Source organism: Perognathus longimembris, chromosome 11 (assembly GCF_023159225.1).
Source record: "Perognathus longimembris pacificus isolate PPM17 chromosome 11, ASM2315922v1, whole genome shotgun sequence".
Lineage (NCBI taxonomy): Eukaryota > Metazoa > Chordata > Mammalia > Rodentia > Heteromyidae > Perognathus > Perognathus longimembris.
The window spans coordinates 26,333,874-26,354,606 of NC_063171.1; the positions used below are offsets into that span (position 1 = coordinate 26,333,874).

Genomic DNA, 20,733 nt, shown 5'->3' on the forward strand with positions numbered 1-20,733 from the left:
GGAAATGGGTAATCAAAAGGAGGGTAAGGCCCAGGAGAAGGAAGTAGATGAATGAAGAGAGGAAGATAAGGGAAATACAATATTAAAATCCAATGCATATTCTACAAAATTAAGAAAATTAAGGGAAGGGGTGAAGTTGAGATAGATGGGGAGAAAGATGATGGATAACACTGATCAAGACTCATTGTATTCATATACTACGTTATTGAATGGCAACTTCTTTGTAAAACTACTTAACATTAAAAAATTAAAAACTCAATTTTGAAATAATTTTAGATTTATAAAAAAACTGTAGAAACAGTTTCAAAATTTCCTACATACCTTTCACTCAGTTCTATCAAATGTCAGTACTGTATGTAAGTAGAAATTCATTGTAAGTTTTGTCAAATACCCCTACTCTTATCCTTTTTCTGGTCAAGAGTACAATCCTGGCTCATATTTTGAATTTAGTTTTCATGTCCCTCTATTATCACATAAATATAAAGAAACAAGTAATAGGTACTTTTAAGTATAGGCTTTAGTCTGGGTGTGGTAGCTTATGCCTATAATTCTAGCTACTTCGGAGGATTTAATTGAGGCCAGTTCCGGCAAAAAGCTGGCTGTGGTAGTACATGCCTGTCATTCCATCTACACATGAGGTATATAAATAGAACATGCGACTGGGCTCGTCCTCCAAAAAGTAAGACTCAAAGCATAAATGGATGGAGGTATTTATCAAGTGATAAAGTACTGGCTGTAAGCAAGCAAGCTGAGCAAGAGTACAGGATCCTGAGTTCATGCCCTAGTGTCAGCACCAAAACAAACCAGTTCATTCTTTTATTTGTTTTGTTTTGCCAATCCTGGGGCTTGAACTCAGGGCCTGAGCACTGTTCTTGGCTTCCTTTTGCTCAGGGCTAGTACTCTACCACTTGAGCCATAGCGCCACTTCCGGCTTTTTTCCGTTTATGTGGTGCTGAGAATTGAACCCAAGGCTTCATGCATGCTAGGCAAGCACTTTACCACTAAGCCACATTTCCAGCCCCCAGCTCATTCTTTTAAAAGAGCTAAACAGTAGAATTCCACTGATAATCAGTATATAAGAATGTGCTGGATGCCAATGTAACCATAGCTACTCAGGGGGCTGAGATCTGAGGATTGTGCAAAGCCAACCCAGCAACAAAGTCAATGAGACTCTTTACCTCCAATAAACTACCAAAAAGGCTGAAAATGAAGCTGTTGCTCAAGGGATGGAGTGCTAGGCTTGAGCAAAAAAAGCTCAGGGACAGAGCCCAGGCCCTGAGTTCAAGCCTCAGAACCAGAACGATAACAAAAAAGTGGCGCTTGAGTTTGGGGATTTTTCTACATGTCCACTAGAGGGCCACATTGTAACATCGAAAATCAAGTAACAGCTTTTTTTTTTTTTTTTTTTTCAAATTTTTATTATCAAACTGATGTACACAGAGAGGTTACAGTTTCATACGTTAGGCAATGGATACATTTCTTGTACTGTTTTTTAAAATGAGGATTTCACATGTCTTCCTAGTAAGCCTTTTACGACCTTTCTGGCTAAGCCTTCCCTTATATCCAATATAATACAATATAATATATGCCCCCCCCCCCCCAAAATGAACTCATCTTCTCTTCCCTTAGTTTTGTGTATAGTTTCTTGGTTTTTGTTTTGTTTTGTTTGCCAGTCCTGAGGCTTGGACTCAGGGCCCGAGCACTGTCCTTGGTTCTTTTTGCTCAAGGTTAGCATTCTACCTTTTAAGCCACAGAGCCACTTCTGGCTTTTTCTGTTCCCTATACAGTGGAGGCTTTCAAACCTTTAAGAAATGGCTTGCAATTGTGCTTAGAAATAGATAATATATCTAGCAAGACCTAAGACCTACCCAGATCAACACATGGATACTAATAAATATTGTAATGCTCACCCTTATCCCTAGGTTTGTGTCTTAGTAGGAAACCAAAATACGTGTAGTCATCTCTGGGGATCTTTTACACTCTCCTTCTTCTTCTCCCTCTCCCTTTCCCTCCCTCTCTTTCCTGTGCTCCCCTTCCCTCTCCTCTGTCTCAGAATAAATGAAAAAAGTTTTGCTGCAGAAGAGTGTGGCTACCTATATTCTTAAGAATTTTTTCAAGGTATTTCTATTCTGAATCCAGATTGATAGCTTAGCATTGCCAAGAATTAGCACAACAATTGTACATTAGTTTTAATAATGCTGAAATCTAATTTGGTTAACCTTGGTGGGGCCTAGGGTCTTCAAGGGATTCTAATATGTGGCCAAGCTGGGAGTCACTGCACAGTGCCTCTAACAAGTATATCTTCAAATTCTTAAGGTCTCCTTATATCCTTACAGTTAATTCTTTTGGTGTATGCATGGCAGTCCTGGGGCTTGAACTCAGGACCTTGGCAGAGTCCCTTAGCCCTTTCCCCTCAAGGTTGATACTCTACTACTTAAGCCACAACTATACTTGCAGCTTTTTTTGTTGTTGGTTTACTGAAGAGCCTCATGGAATTTCATTCCAGGATGGCTTTGAACTTCAAACCTCAGATCTCATCCTCCAGAATAGCTAAGATTACATGCATGAGCTACCAGCCTGCATTTATTTCTTAACATTTAAAATGCTTCAAAAGTCATTTGGGCAGTCTAAGTCAAGTTTAAGAATTGTGTAACTCCTCAGGGGGGGAAAGGGTAAGGGGGGTATGAGGGACAAGGTAACAAACAGTGCAAGAAATGTATCCAATGCCTAACGTATGAAACTGTAACCTCTCTGTACATCAGTTTGATAATAAAAATTTGAAAAAAAAGAATTGTGTAACTAAATTAAAAGTGAACTAATTAATTAAGAAGTATAGAGCCTACTTGAAAATGATATTAGAAGCAACATTTTTTCAAAAGCTTGATATTCATTTATCTGTGCACAGAAGAGCACAGAATGTTCTAAACATTGAGGAACTAATGAGGAAGTTAAATACTCTCTTGGGGACCTGTTAGTAGAGATCGCACAAGGTTATCAAAATGTAACATCCTTAATTCTTCAATGAATCTTTCAAACATTCACAGAGGTAATAATCTGCTAAGGAAAGGGAATTGGAGTTTTCCACAGAAAGGAGATTAGTACATCATACTTTATTTGTATTACTCACAAAATCTTAAGTTAATTAAAATATTAAGATAGTATTACATTTGTATTTTTAAAATAAATATACATTTATCAAAAAAATTTTAATAAAAACACAAAAATTGGGCTATACTATACGTAGGATTTAATGTCCCTCCATCATATCATTTGTCAACAACAAAAAATTGTTAAATGATCACCTAGATAGTTGAAAATATGTAAGCTTTGATACATTTCAAAATATCGTCAGTGCTTTGTGTCTGCAAGGCATGCGTATTCCTACTATTATACAGTTGTATTTCTATTATAATTAGAAGGTATTAATTGGCTACTTTGACAGATTTATAATGAGATTAGGAGGCTATGATGAAGGCTAAGGAAGAAATAATTAAAATCAGAATATTAATTTTGTGAAATTGGCGATAAGAGATTTCAGAGAAAATAATCTATCAGTATTATTTCTTTTTTTATTGTCAAAGTGAAGTACAGAGGGTTACAGTTTCAAACATAAGTAAAGTACATTTCTTATCCAACTTGTTACCTCCTCCCTCATTTTCCCCCATCTTCCTTCTACCCCCCTACCTTCACTCCCCCATGAGTTGTACAGTTGGTTTACTCCAATTGCTTTTGTAAATATTGCTATTGCAATGGTTTGCCTTTTTACCATGACTGTCTTACAAAAGATAAATGTCAGATGAGGGCTCAGTCTTTGTTTATCTGTAAATAATAAGCACAATGAACATCCAAAGTTCCACCATTTGACAGGTAGAAAAGCAGTAAGAGGATGCCTATGCTTCAGAGTAGGCCTAGATGAGTTCTGTTAGCCACATACAGTATTGATTGAAGCACCAGAAAAGAAAGAAATAATCAGAAGAGCTAGTGTCCTTCATGTTGCTCAAACAAAAGCTGATAAATTAATTGTCAACAAATAGCTGGGTTGGTACATTACAAAGCCATTCAAATATACTATTCAAGTAAGTGTAAAGCATCTTAAGTTTGTGGACTTTTTTCATTAAAGAAATAGGCTAATCAAAGAAAATGGGATCAACCATTCAGTAACAAACTACACATTTCTTTTTTAAAAATGTATTCATAAATAGACTTTACAAAAAAACTTGTGCTACAACAGGCCTGAGAACCAAAGGAACAGAACTGAAGACCCAGAAATGAACCTACAGACCTATGGCCACTTAATCTTTGATAAAGAAGCTAAAAAAATAGGATGGAAGAAAGCCTCTTTAACAAATGGTGCTGGCAAAATCGGTTCAACACTTGTAACAAACTAAAGCTAGATCCTTATATATCACCCTGCACCAGAATCAATTCCAAATGGATCAAAGACCCCGAGGTAAAATCAGATAACCTGAACAAATTGTGAGAAGGAAAAGGAGAAACACTTGAGCTCCTTGGCATAAGTCAAAACTTTCTTAATAAAGGCCAAGAAACAACAAATCAAAGAAAGGTTGGACAAATGGGACTGCATCAAACTGCAGAGCTTCTTCATGGCAAAGGATATAGCTTACAAAATAAATAGAAAGCCCAAGAACGGGAGAAGATTTTCACTGACCATACAACAGACAAAGGCCTCATATCTAAAATATACTTAGAACTCAAAAAATTAAATTCTCCCAAATCAAATCCTCAAAGAAACAACTGCCCCCTTAATAAATGGGCTAAAGACGTAAAAGAGACTTCTTATGAAATGAGAATGGCCAAGAGGCACATGAAGAAGTGCTCAGCATCACAGGCCAAAAAAGAAATGCAAATAAAAACAACATTGAGATTCCACCTCACCCCAGTAGTGGTCATTATCAAGAAAACTAATAACAACAGATGCTGGAGAGGATGTGGCCAAAAGGGAACCCTACTACTCTGTTAGTGGGAGTGTAAACTTGTTAAACCACTGGAAAACAGTATGGAGGTTCCTCAAAAGACTAAACTTAGAGCTCCTCTATAACCCAGCAACCCCACTTTTGGGCATTTACCCAAAAAATTACAAGCAAGACCACACCAAAGCCACCAGCACAGCTATGCTCATCACAACACAATTTGCCATAGCTAAAATATGGAACCAACCCAGATGCTCCTCAGCAGATGAATGGATCAAGGAAATGTGGTACATATACACAATGGAATTTTATGCCTCTATCAGAAACAGTGACATTTCCCCATTCATAAGGAAATGGAAACACTTGGGGGAAAAAATCATACTAAGTGAAGTGAGCCAGACCAAAAGAAACATAGATATTAAGGTTTCTCTCATAGTTGATAATTAGTACATGTCTAGGATAGTCCCAGCAGATCACAATAGCTCAATACACATGAACACATAAGATGATGCTAAGCAAAATGAACTCCAAGTTATGGAAATAAGTGGTTTATCATGGTTGTTGTTATGTTCAATGTATCATGTGAAATTATGCCATTTTCTTTTTGTCTTTCCTATGGTTTTACCCCTGATATCACTGGGTATTGTATATACGTGTATCAAAAGTAGGGAAGGAAGGGGAACATCAAAATGGAGAGACAAAGGGTAAAAGGTGAACCAATGCAACAGCAATACTTACAAAACTGTATGCTGTAAACCAACTGTACAATTGTGGGGGGTTGGGGATTGGGAAGGTGGGAGGAAAATGAGGGAGGTGACAGGTTTGATAAGAAATGAATTCACTGCCTTATGTATGAAACTGTAACCGCTGTGTATATCACTTTGACAGTAAATCAATTTTATAAAAAAGCTTGTGCTAATTTTATATTTTCAAGCGATTTTAAGCTTCATATTTATAGGACACTATTTGTGATCTTGTACCATTTTCTAATATGGATGAAAAATCTGGAAAATCTCTAAATATTTTGTAATATAAAAATACAGACCCATTGGTTCTATTTCACAAATACTAACTCTAAAAGGTTCACCTTGTTCTTCTCCTAAATCTTCATGACATAAAATCTGTTTATTTTTAATCACAATTTGTCCTGCTGCCTCACTGCTGTGAAACAAGGCTAAGCCAGATACTATTGCTAAAGAAGTTTAGCTGTTAAAATATGCATCTGTTCTCTGTCAGTTTGACTATGTTGATAGACCCATGATAACATCTGAATGAAATTTTTTATAAACATATCACACCAAAGTTTTATGTCCCCAGAATTAACACTAAAACACATCAACCACTAAAACGTATTTCCTGGGACATTTCTCCCAAGTTTCGTGTTTCTCTGAATCCATTACCTTGGATGATTACCTACTTCCTAGAATTTGTCAAACTAATGAATTCAAAGAAAAGAAATGAGTGCACTCATTCTTTTCCATCTCAACCTTCTCTTTCTTCCACAGAAAGAAAAATATCCATACCATTCAATAAGCCCTACTAAACCATAAAATTATAGCCCAAGAACTCATTGCTGTTATTGCTATACAATTGATTAAAACGTTCAAAAGCATATATCCATTAGTCTGAACACATTACTATATACATATATACAACTCTTAAATTAGCTTTCTTTAACCTTTAGGAACTGAAGTCTATTGGTCAAAGAGATTTTTGTTTTGTTTTTGTTGCCAGTCCTGGGGCTTGAACTCAGGGCCTGAGCACTGTCCCTGGCTTCTTTTTGCTCAAGGCTAGCCCTTGGCGACTTGAGCCATAGCACCACTTCTGGCTTTTTCTTTATGTGGTGCTGAGGAATCGAACCCAGGGCTTCATGTATATGAGACAAGCACTTTACCACTAGGCCATATTCCCAGCCCCTAAACAGAAAGATTTTTAAGGCTACACACTCAAAGAATAATGCACTTAAGAAGTTTGTAAATTTTTTATGCTCAACAATCATTACTCATACTGAAAAAGTTTGACTGTTAGAAGTATAAAAATTCAGTAGCTTTCAGTATATTTACAATGTTATACAACCATCAATATGATCTAAATAGCAAACACTTTGATACCTTAGCTCTGAAAAGAAATCTACCTGTACCTGCTTTACCTGTAAATTGTTACTCCAAATTTTCTTCCTCTCCTAGCTCTGCTAACCACATATCTACTCTTTGTTTCTTGATTTGCATCTTCTGGAAATTTCCTGAGAATTAAATCATATAATAATTTTTGTGTCTAGTTTCCTTCATTTAGCATAATACATTCAAGGCACACCCATGTAGTATGTGTCTTCACATTGTTTTTATGACTAAATAAAATTCTATTATATAGATGTACCACATATTGTTTATTCAGTTCTTGATCAATGTGTATTTGAGGTTTCCCTTTTTAGTTGTTATAAATAATAGTTTTAGGCTGGGAATGTGGCTTAGCAGTACATTGCTTCCCTAGCAGGCACAAAGCCCTGGGTTCAATTTCTCAGCACCACATAAACAGAAAAATCTAGAAGTGGTGCTGTGGGTCAAGAGCTAGAATACTAGCCTCGAGCAATAAGAAGCCAGGAACAGTGCTCAGGCCCTGAGTCCAAGCCCCCACACTGCCCCCCTGAAAATAATACTTTTATAACCATTTATATACAACTTTCCACATGTGACTATATGTTCTTGGTTCATCTGAATGATCATACACCATTTACCAGTCTAACTGAAAGTAAACATCTGAATAAGGCCATGTGGGCCAAATTATTGTGTCATATACTGTGTTACATGACAGTTCTACAGTTAACTTTTTTTCATATAGCTCAATAATTCTGTAGAGCAATAACATTTATGTAATGTCTATCCATATCAAGGAATAGTACATACTGACAGCACTCCTCTAGTCTGTGATCAGGCATTACATACATTTCTACATTAAATTTTCTAAGAAACTTACTAACCATTTTCCAAGATGGCTGTACCATTTTATATTCCAGCCAACAACTTGTGAAGGCTTCAGTTTCTCTACATCCTATTACCAATGTCTGTCTATCTTATTTATTACAGCCATTCTAGTTGTCTTGAAAGTGTATCTCACTGAAGTTTGGACTAACAGATACCTGATGGCTAATAGTATTAAAATATTTTCATGTTTATTGGCTATTTATATATCTTCTTTGAAGAAATGACTAATAAGATCACTTGCCCATACCAATTACCTGACTTATGTAATTGTAACCCCCAGGTTACATATGTAACCTATATAGCAGACCTTCCCTCAAAAAAATAAGGTCTGGGATGTAACATAGTAGTACGATGTTTGCTTGGCACATATAGGCTCTGAGTACAATCCCCAGGACCACAGAAATTTACATGAACAAAATATACTCTTGCCTATTCATCAATTAGTAAGCCAAGAGAACTAGTCTGTAGCAGTATGTGCCTACTTAACTTCACTGGGATACTAGGAAAACAACTAAATCTTTTTGTAAAAAACATACTAATACCTTTACAAAGAAACATACCACTAGAAGCTTTGGGTGCCTTACATAAGAAACAACTAAATAATTTAAGAAACAACTACCCAACATGACCCAACTTACAATCCAATAGGTCAACAAGCCAGCGGCCCAAAAAGAAATGGTACTATCCAGCTAGAGAAATTTTTCTGGCATTTCCCCTCAGAAAAAAAGAGAAAATGGGCTATGCTACTAGTACATGTTCAAGAGGGAAAATGTCAAGCGGACATTTATAAAATAAGAGCTTTTTAATGCTCAAATAAAACAATCCAAAAAGCAGGAAACCAAAAGGTCCCATTATGCCTCTTTTTAAACTAATGCAATCAGCAATTCTAGTACTGACATCTGGATACCATTAGTGGATAGAAATTCTAGTACTGGGGGCTGGGGATATGGCCTAGTGGCAAAAGTGCTTGCCTCGCATACATGAAACCCAGGGTTCAATTCCCCAGCACCACATATACAGAAAATGGCCAGAAGTAGCGCTGTGGCTCAAGTGGCAGAGTGCTAGCCTTGAGCAAAAAGAAGCCAGGACAGTGCTCAGACCCTGAGTCCAAGCCCCAGGACTGGCAAAAAAAAAAAAAAGAAATTCTAGTACTGGTATGTTGAGATATAATTAAGAGGATCTGGATAAATGATGAAAAGGTCAAACCACTGTGTGGTTAAAATGTTAAAACAATGGATGCTTTTAACGAAATACCTGAAAAGGGCAGCTTGTACAGAGTACTAGAAGTATGAGAAGCAAAGTAACATGGAGAGATCCTGCTACATCAGTGAAAGGGCACCTGAGACATTAGATCAACAGTCTTGGAATGAGACAATGAAGGCTATGCTGAAAACTGTTAAGACTGTAACCTTAAAATGAGAGCAAAAATATCAACAATGAAAAATCACTTGTTTCCATATCTTTTAGTTTATTTTGCTTAGCGTCAGCTTATATAGGTACATAGGTCATAGATACATAGTCATTGAGCTACTGTGATCCTCTGTTAGGACTATCCTAGATATATAGTAATTATTACCAATGAGGGAAAACATAGAGTCTATGCTTCTTTGGGTCTGGCTCACTTCACTTACAATTTTTCCCAAGTCCTTCCATTTCCTTATGAATGGAACAATGTCATTCTGATAGAAGCATAGAATTCCATTGTGTATATGTACCACATTTTCTTGTTTCATTCATCTACTGAGGGTCATCTGGGTTGGTTCCATATGGTACCCTGGTTATTGTATATATGTTTATCTGAATTAGGGAAGGGAAGGGGAACATCAAAATGGTGAGACAAATGACAAAGGGTGAACCAATGCAACAATGATACTTACAAGACAATATGTTGTACACTAACTATACAACTTGGGTGGGTGGGATTGGGAAAGTGGGAAGGTAGGAGAAAAATGAGGAAGGAGGTAACAAGTTTGACAAGAAATGTACTCACTACCTTTTGTATGTAACTGTAGCCCCTCTGTATATCACCTTGACAATAAAAATATATTTTAAAAAATTAAGAGTAAATACTAAGGATGTCTTAGGAGAGACAAAAATATTTGTTTGCTTCTAAATTGGCCAACTGTAACAGGAATATAAAGGGTAGCACTCTGTCGGGAGTAGAACAAGGTATGCAGCTTTTAGTAGAGCATATAGACTAGAAACCTTCTAATAAATAAAGCCTTTTAGCATCATGTCTTCCAGTTTCTGAGACTTAAAAAGAGAAATCTAAGGTTTTAATATTTGGTTATGTATAAAGCAGGACAGAGAAGTGAGTAACTATCATAAGGTTTCATTTTCAAATCTATTTTGAGTTAATACTATGATAGTTCTACTTCTCTTCTGTAATATAATTTATGAATTAGAGGAACATTGCTAGTAATAATTGCAACAGAAAGTATTGAAACATCTAGGTGTTGGAGGCTCACGCCTGTACTCCTGGCTACTCAAGAGACTGAGGCCTGGAAGATGGTAATTTGAAGGCAGCCTAGGCAGAAAAGCCTGTGAAACTCCGTCTTCAATTAGCCAGCAAAAAGCTGGGTAGGAGGCCCAAACTGGGCAGAAGGCAGTGGATCAAATGGTCAAGCACTAGCTGTGAGCAAGAAAGACCCCATACTGGAGAAAAATAAAGTATTAAAAGGTGTTCCCATGACCCAGCTTACAGGTAGATAATGGAAGTTTTCAAATACTTCATATAGCTCTGCAGATAATCATTAAAATCATTTGCATAGATCAGAGTTGTGTGTTGCCTTTATTCAAAAGTATATCATGAAAATGATTTGGGGAAAAAATGAAAATGATTTGGAACAACAGCAATCACTTCAACTCGGAGAAGACAACTCCTACACCCACTCTAGAGATGTTTTGTTGCGTTATATCATTAGTGTTCTTTATCAGGAAAGATGCCTCCGTGTATAACTGTTAAAGAGGATTTACTTCATGTCACCCACCCTAGACTGATTCCCTGAACAACAACATAGTAGACAAGTCATGGACTGTGGCCCATAGTGACCTCGATGTAACTTGGCTATTCAGGCTTATTTAAAAATTTGTTTAGTACCAATCAGGTTCAGAAGTTTTATCTAAAGGATACATAAGAATAGTGCTAAGTACCGGTGATATTAGAGTTAAAATGTCATACAGATCTTTCTGAAATATTTTAGGCCCTGCACAATAAAACAATAAAGCAATAAAGTAGGTCAGGAAAAAGAGGAGAGCACCTGATTCATTGATAGCAATTGCCTGTAGTTCCTTTGGTGACTGTCCTTCCTGAGGAAATTAGCTAATTTTTGTTGGATTTCCTATTTTATAATAAACACTAATATATATGAGCTACTATATCTAGGCTTCTGTTTCTTAAAATATTTTAACTACAGTAAAAGGAATTTCCAAAAGTATGAAGTTATTGCTTTTCTTATAAAACTCAAGAAGTAAGTTTTCAGCCTGAAGAATTTAAATGAAGATGATAAAGTAATTTTATCTACTAATTCTTTATTCCTATTTTCCTTCATCAGGTATTTTGTGTGTACCTACCACAAGTTAGATACTGGTACACAAAAAGGCACAACTTTTCATTTTGGAGATCTGTATAGGAAACAGATATTTGGAAAGCAATACAATGGAAAAAATATAGTTAAGATGCCCACTTAAAAATAAGTTAAAAAATAGAAAAAATTAAAAAGAATAAAGAACATGCTCTAGGCAGAAAGGAAAAAAACATTAAAATGTTTTCAACTTTAAAAACTCCTATGTGTTCTGGAATCTAAAAGGCTCGTCTTGGAGACCAGAAAGGAAGACTGATAAGGATATTGTTGTGGAAGAAAGAGGAGACCATTATTATTAAGAAAAAGAAAGTACAAGTCACAGCAGAGGATCACAAGAGCCCAATAGCTCTACCCTTATGAACACCTAAGATGGAGCTAAGTGAAATGAACTCCATGTTATGGAAATGACTGTTATATCACTGTTGTAATTACTTTCAACATGCGATGTGAAACTGTAGCTTCTATTATTGATGATTCTCTTGTATCCCCTTCCTGTGGTTGTACCTGCACTATCTCTGTATCTTATCTGAGTACATTGGAAACCGTGTATACTGGTATTAGAACTAGGAAACTGAAAGGGAATACCAAAATCAAGAGACACAGGGTAAAAAGACAAACTACTACAAAAAGCAATACTTGCAAAACTATTTAGTGTGAATCAACTGAGCAACTCATGGAGGGAGAGAGAAAGGGGGAGGAAGGAGGGGAGAATGAGGGAGGAGGTAATAAACAGTACCAGAAATGTATCCAATGTCTAACGTATGAAACTGTAAGTTCTCTGTACATCAGTTTGACAATAAAAGTTTTTTTAAAAAAAGAAGTGCAAACATTCAGTCGGAAGGCACTGAATGGATCTAACATAGAGGGACATAACTTGAAATGTGCTTTATAAAATTCACTCTGGATGCTCTGAAGAACAATGGGGGGAAAAAAGAGACAAAAAGCCGGGGGGAAAAAAGAGACAAAATCCAAGTGGAAAGACTAACTAGGACTTACTGATAGGAGATAAGGCAGACTTAGAGAAGAAAAATTCAGGTCCTATTTGGAGAAATAATTAATGAAATCTTTTCCAAATATATTCAGTCATAAATTGCTCAAATACATACATGGATAAGAAACATAATATTCTACAGAACAGTTCTTTTGAAGGAAGTTTACAGAGTATGCATATAACATTTCTAGTCATGTTAGTATTGTTTTGTTTCTTAGCCAGATACACAGAAGTTCAATGTGTGTTTTCTATGTTTTAAACAGTCAGTTACAAATTTAAGAGGATGTTTAGCTACCTTGTTCATTTTGTTGTTTTGTTTTGTTTTGGCTAGTCCTGGGCTTGAACTCAGAGCCTGAGCACTATCCATGGCTTCTTTTTGCTCAAGGCTTGCAATCTACCACTTGAGCCATAGCACCACTTCTGGCGTTTGCTGTTTATGTAGTGCTCAGGAATCGAACCTAGGGATTCATGCATGCTAGGCAAGCACTCTACCACTAAGCCACATTCCCAGCTCATTCAATTTTTTTTATACATAGTTTAACTGCTATGAGGTTTTCTGTAGCAAAAAATAACTTGTTATTTCTTATTTAATTCTTTTTCCTTTTTTGTTTGATTGGTTTGTTAGCTACTGTGATTTATATAAAATTTTAGTGAGAAAGAGACAAGGTTTTCTAGTTTTGCAAGCTGCTGTTCAACTTTAAAGTGGCCTAAGAAATTCTTTATCAGTTAAAGCATTTTTTTCAGCATTCTGATGAGGTTTTCTTAAATTTGTTTTTCCCCCCTTAACTGTGTGTGTGTGTGTGTGTGTGTGTGTGTGTGTGTGTGTGTGTGTGTGTGTGTGTGATGGTGTGGGAGCATGGAGGAGATTCTAGGGACAAAAGGGGAGAATATTATATAATGAGAACACTTCCTTGAAAGGGGAATTATACATGGTGGTATTTATCAGATAATGTAGAACCATCATTTTCCCATCATCTTGAAAAGGAAGGAGGAGCAGGAGATATATTCTAATTTGAAGGGTCAATGATTTCCTTAAATTTCAGAAAATATCAAGTTACTATATAAAGCTGAATATATTTGGTACTCTAAAAATTGAACTATCTGAGAACTGAACTGACACAAGCTGTCAGTTACCCTGACAAGATTAAGAGGAATACTGGAGCTTTCCTTACATCTTTTGTAAGAAGGTAAAAAAGAAAGGAGGGGGTAAAAAACACACTTGGAGATTTTTTTATTTTTTTTTGGTCAGTCCTGAGCCTTGGACTCAGGGCCTGAGCACTGTCCCTGGCTTCTTTTTTGCTCAATGCTAGCACTTTACCACTTGAGCCACAGCACCACTTCTGGCCGTTTGCTATATATGTGGTGCTAAGGAATCGAACCCAGGGCTTCATGTATATGAGGCAAGCACTCTTGCCACTGGGCCATATTCCAAGCACACTTGGAGAATTTTGTGAGACAAATCTGTGAAAAGAAATCGAACGAAAATGTCCATTAAGATCATTGGCTAAAATTTTGCTTTTAACAAAGAAGTAATCTTATCTGAGTGGCAAGTGGCAAAGTGATTAAAAAGTCAGTTAGTGGAAGAAATTAAAAAGTAATTAAAAGGCAAAACAGATGGATAGGTCTAACTAAAGGAAAATATTCGAGAAATGGGCTGGGGATATGGCCTAGTGGCTAGAGTGCCTGCCTCGTATTCATGAGGCCCTGGGTTCAATTCCCCAGCACCACATACACAGAAAATGGCCAGAAGTGGCGCTGTGGCTCAAGTGGCAGAGTGTTAGCCTTGAGCAAAAAGAAGCCAGGGACAGTGCTCAGGCCCTGAGTCCAAGCCCCAGGACTGGCCAAAAAAAAAAAAAAGAAAAAAGAAAATATTCATTGGATATAAATCCTTCCACAAAACATGAAATGCTAGCCTCATTTTAAAAACAAACATACTAGTCAGGAGTCTGTGACTCATGCTTGTAATCCCAGCTACTCCAGAGGAGGCTGAGATCTGAGGATTATGGATCAAAGTCAGTCCCAGCAATAAATTCCATGAGACTCAACTCCAATTAAACATACACACACACACACACACACACACACACACAAACACACACACACACACGACATATAGATAACTTGAACAAGGTAATCCAAGATCACCTCAACATGCCCAATAGTTTAACTCCAATAATACACTCCTCTATGTTGCTTCTAACACTATTTGTCTGGAATTTCCTCATTCTCTTATATAAGCATAAAAGTGATTCAGCTTTTAGGTCGAGCCGATAGGCTCAACCTAAATGATACTTCAGGAGTCAAGTCAATCTCTTTAATCTCCATATGAGTTTCACTTTGTTGTATGTTCATGAAGTATAATCTGATCCAGAATCTACCATCAAAAACAAAACATAAGCAAAAGTTATACTGAATAAAAACACCTTAAAAGGTAAGTTTTTGAAGGCTGGGAATATGGCCTACTGGTAAAGTGCTCGCCTCGTATACATGAAGCCCTGGGTTCGATTCCTCAGCACCACATATATAGAAAAAGCCATAAGTGGCACGTGGCTCAAGTGGTAGATTGCTAGCCTTGAGCAAAAAAAAAAGAAGAAGCCAGGGACAATGTTCAGGCCCTGAGTTCAAGCCCCAGGACTGGCAACAAAACAAAACCAAAAGGTAAGTTTTTGTATATGCACCACATTTTTTAATTCTTCCTCTACTGTAGGGCATCTGGGTTATTTCTATAACTTGGCTATTGTGAATAGTGCAGCAATAAACATGGGTAAGGAATTGAAATATGTAAATCTCTGTAATACTATTTAACAATTCTACTAAAGCTCAGTTTATGCACACTCTAGACCAGCAATCACAGTCCTGGATGTATAGCTATAGAAGTGCATTTCTATGCTCACCAAAGTTCATGATCATTCATCTCAGCACTATTCATAATAGCAGCCTGGAAACAATTCAAATGCCTATCATGAACAGAATGAAAGAATAGATTACAATGCTACAGTCACACAGGGGAAAAATGAGCCATTCCTACATGTAGCAATATGGGTGAAATTTTTATACATAACAGGATAAAAATTAGACAAAATTTCATATTTATGATTACATTTAAATAAAAGTGAAAGTCAGGAATAGTGATGACTCTTCTGAGAAATGGGAGAGAGGGGTTTGTGAATGCAGAAAATGTTCTGATTTTCTTTGATATGTATTCTGGTTACATTAGCATGTTTATATTATGAAAACATCAAGCATTACAATAATTTGTGTATTAAAATTTTTACATTTCAATGAAAACTTCTTTCAAAAAGTACAGTATTTTGTTCTTGGTAGGTTAAGAGCATAATACACCATAAATGTTAAAATGCCAGTCTCTCTTATCTCTACACAGAGGTTGACAATGAAACAGGACTTTAAAGGTGATTTTTCATTTCTTTGGATAAAAAATAATCTACAAAGAATGGTATTCACTATATACGAAAATACATTTTCCAACTCTAATTTCAAATCTTATTGCCATCCATTTTCAGCTAAACTGGGGAATTAACCCAGGCCACCATATATTCAGGCTTTAGTAAACATTTCATATAAGATTATTAAAAAGTTGTCATGTTTTATTCAGAATGCATTGTCAAAGTAAAATCATTCCATTTCTGCTACTTTTACTTCAGATTTTTACTATGACAATGCATGAGAAAATCTTTCACAGTATGTGGTTTGGAAAAATATGACATTGTGATATGTCGTCTAAGAGTAAAGTATCAAAATTCTTTCCTCTTCACCTTACAATAGGATCTTTGTCAGAAATATTTTGTCAGAATGATAAATTTCAAAATATCAACATTTTCTATGAGTATTTCCTATCCTTTCAACTAAATGTCAATCTATAACCATGAACATTTGAATTGTTTTCTTAAAAAGAGACAATATGACTAGTAGATGAACTATTTAAGATGATGTTACCATTTCCTCTATTACTACATATGAAAGAATAGCTTTTGATATAAATATTTTATTAACTACAAGAAGAAAAGGGGCAAAGAGAAAACACAGGCAGGAAGTCAAAGTTTATTCAAAATTTCCTTTGCAAAATAATCCTTGACAAAGATGAGTTAGCGGAAAGAACAAACATCCTGAAGCACACTACAGTACTGGTCCTAATTAAGTTGATTTTGAAAAGTTACTTTACTCTGTTACTTTCCTGGAAATCATGATGCTCTGATTACTACCTATCCTGTGTTCTGGAAACCTATGCAATGTCCTTTAATCAGCTATAGAGTACAGGTTTAGGAGGAGGGAAAATAAAAGTATAAGGATTTTTATTAATTTTAATGAATAATGAACGCCTCCAACTATGACAATTTATGGGAAGGCTTATAAATGTATGAAATTTCCATCCATACATTATGATGCTTTTCTTAGCAATTGACATAGATATTAAAGTATCACCACATGAAATTTCCTTAGAAACTATGAGTCTGGGTTCCAAAAGCGCCATGAACAGGTACAGACAGGTGTGCCACTATTCAAACAGAGTCAATTTAAAAAATACCATCACTTTAGTGAACTATACTACAGCATTGTCAACAATGCTCAGTCTGTGACTAAGAACATTAATTTCATTCCTTTTTTTCTATAATGAATGCCATAGAACTAATCTAGTGTGAAATTAAACAATCTCTCTTTCAGAAAAAATATCTGTGAAGCATGCTAATATAATTGCAAGCTAATACTATACATAATGCAAAAACTGTTAAAATGCCACATGCCCACTGTCTTATTTTCAGGAAATACTAACTTTAATTCAATATGTAATAAACAGTGGTCATAAATACTTATTACAACTAACTTTTAGTATTAGTCTGTTTTAAGAATACCAAATTTAAATAAAGAAGTGAGTTTATTTTTTTACTCTGAAGAGTATAATTCTAAATAGAGGAGAGAGAAAGCATTCAAAATACACTGGGCTAATCAGGCAAAGTAGGGGTTTAGTACAAATGCTTAAATTTGCTTTGTGCATAATGTGATACCATGTTGGGTTTGAATGGCATTTTATAGATTAATTTGTAATTAAAATAGAATTAATGTATTATGAATCAGCTTCTCTCCTTGTTATATATTCCAATTTCAAGACCTAGAAAGTAACTCAAATCTTTTTTTTTTAAATCAAAGTATGTTACAAATGATTTAAATTCTCACTTGCTTACAAAGTGTTCTGCAACCTTCACGTACTATGTAATGACTAGCATGAACCCACAAAGCTTACCTACAAATGGTTCCTTTTATAGCAGGATGAGAAAGAACATTGTTGTTCTTTATATACCTTATTTATCTTTTCAAACATTATGTATTCAAATTTCTAATGTCTAAAGAAGGTAACTTAAATTAATGTTATTGTTTATTCATTTAATTATGTAGCTACCAATACTAGTAGTTGAATTCAGGGCCTTTTACTTACTAGACAAGTTCTCTACTACTTGAAACACATCCCAGCTTGTTTTATTTTAGCTATTTTCTCAGGGTTTGATAGTTGTGATTCTTCAACCTCTTCATCATGCAGACACATAACTCCTTGGAGGTGGCATGCACACTTCCAGGCCATCTGTCACAAAGGACAATTCTCCCATCTCTATCTCCCATATAGCTGGCATTACAAATGTATCACTTGTCCCAGCTGCTCTTTATTTTGTGGGAGAAAAATCTTTCAGAAAGTTTACTAATTCAAAGCTGAATAATATTAAGTGGGTAATTATATGTATAAGCTTAAAACCAATGATTCTAGCTGAAAAGAGCTATATTTTATGTATATTTATGCTTCCCTTAAATATATATACTTCTCATTCAGTAACTTTCATATCACACTGTCACACATTCTGATGGGTAATAGATTTGTATATGTATAGTGTTACTTATTACTTCAAAAGAGCAAAGGAAGGTGGGCTAAATGTACAGTTCAAAAGTGGAATATATGCTTAACATGAGTGATGGCCATCTCCATCACCCCCATGCAAATAAAAGAGCAAATAAATATAGTCATTTAAGGAACAAAGAAAAATTAAGTAAACAAATATGAGCAGCTAAAGAATTCTGAAAATGAGCTTCTACTATATTTAACTATGTAACAAATAATTTGAGGTTAATCGGATCATATTATACATGGTAAAACTCTTGTACAATTAATATAACTATAAAAAATGAAGAAAAACATGAATGATGGAGAGGCTATGACTGAGGAATGGGTACTAGCAAGAGAGGAGAGAGACAACAGAGAGAGAGCAAATGAAGGTGAATATAGTCCAAGTACTTCAAATATAGGTATTAAAAAAATGGAACAAGGAAACCTGCTAAAATTGTTTCAAGAAAAGGGGAGGAGGGTGAAGGAGAGAAACTGATGGGACGAGTTTAATTAGGGTACATTGCAGAAATGTATGAAAATGTCACAATACATATATAGATATACTGTATATATAAAAGTTATATAATTTTATCATAGATAGACAGTAGATAGATAATTTTTGTTATTATTTTAGACAGGGGTGTAGTTCAATGATAAAGTAGTTGGATGGCATGCACAGGCCCTAGGTTTGAACATGAACACCACATATAAATAAAATAAAATAAAATAAAATAGAAACATAATTATATGACCTATAGCTTTATCATATTCTCATTTGGCAGGAGACTCAAACACCATATATACAGAAGTTATCTTATGAATTGAGTAACTTGTTACGGCAGAGATTCATTTATGTTCATTATTTGAATGTAAGTGTGTCACTATTGACATATTTGATTCTAAACTTACTTTTTTTTTTTTTTTTTGGCCAGTCCTGGGCCTTGGACTCAGGGCCTGAGCACTGTCCCTGGCTTCCTTTTGCTCAAGGCTAGCACTCTGCCACTTGAGCCACAGCGCCACTTCTGGCCGTTTTCTGTATATGTGGTGCTGGGGAATCGAACCCAGGGCCTCATGTATATGAGGCAAGCTCTCTTGCCACTAGGCCATATCCCCAGCCCCCTAAACTTACTTTTTGAAAGTTGGTTATATTGGTGATACATTATTATACTGATATAAGATTAGTACTAATTTAATTATACAAATTTAACCACATCATTTTCTTTTGTAGGAATTACATATGCCTTAATATTTTTATTTCTCACAAATAACAGAATTTTAAAAATCTCCACTAAAACTTTTCTGTTAGTGAGGATGGCTTAATACCACATGAAATAAAAAAAAAATGAAAAAAACAAGAGCATTTTAAGGACACACTATTTTCTATTTTGCATTAGGTATGAAAGGTGGGAGTCACTGTACCTCACAAAGCAGTAAGTCAATGATGTGGAACACCATGCAGAGTGGGAACTTGGCAGTAAAAAGAGTGAGGAACCACTGTGATGCATACATATGAGCTTCCAGGTTCAGATCAGTAAAATGACTGTGAAGGTCTGGTAGCTGTTCCTAAAAGTCAAAGAGAAAAATATTGTTTCTTCCCACAACTGCAATTTGTAGCAAATTGTCTGAGATCACCTTAACTAGAGTCCAGCAGGCTATGTTTTATTACAAGTGATGACAGGAGATGGGACCAGAGCACATGACAGACAACTGAGGAAAACAAGAAATTAACGAAGTTATCTTTAGTTTGCTTGGCTATTTTTCATTTCTTGGGAAAGGTTTGCTCTGACAGAATACCAATAGTTCAGTGAACATCTTGACTCAGCATCAAGTCAGAATATCACCATTCTGGGATCACCTCTTACATAGTTAAAAAAGAATGTATCCTCTTTTGGACACCATCTAATATCAATGTCATCTGAGATATATGACACCATTTTGGTGTATTTGTGAATACCTGAAAATTTTCAAAAAATATCCAACTATTAAAAAGCTATCTTCAACATATTAAAATGGCAAAGTAAGATGATACAAAGGTATAATACATAAAACTATCTCCTGAAAATGCCTTTATACTAGCTTTACCCTCTTCCCGTTAAAGTTTGTCTTTTTTTTTTTGGCCAGTCCTGGGCCTTGGACTCAGGGCCTGAGCACTGTCCCTGGCTTCTTCCCGCTCAAGGCTAGCACTCTGCCACTTGAGGAACAGCGCCGCTTCTGGCCATTTTCTGTATATGTGGTGCTGGGGAATCGAACCTAGGGCCTCGTGTATCCGAGGCAGGCACTCTTGCCACTAGGCTATATCCCCAGCCCTAAAGTTTGTCTTTAAAAAAAATGAAAGGCAAAGAACAATGGATGAACATAG

The 20,733-nt window shown here is 35.7% G+C and overlaps 1 protein-coding gene across 3 annotated transcripts in view; it reads right to left on the reverse strand.

Moving 5' to 3' along the window:
- Positions 1–20,733, reverse strand: part of Rabgap1l (RAB GTPase activating protein 1 like) — a 526,658-nt gene that overhangs the window by 162,904 nt on the left and 343,021 nt on the right. For all 3 annotated transcript variants that reach the window (XM_048356662.1, XM_048356663.1, XM_048356664.1), the window contains exon 17: positions 19,794–19,937. In XM_048356662.1, coding sequence (XP_048212619.1) covers positions 19,794–19,937 — 144 coding nt within the window. The remainder of the gene's footprint in view (positions 1–19,793; positions 19,938–20,733) is intronic.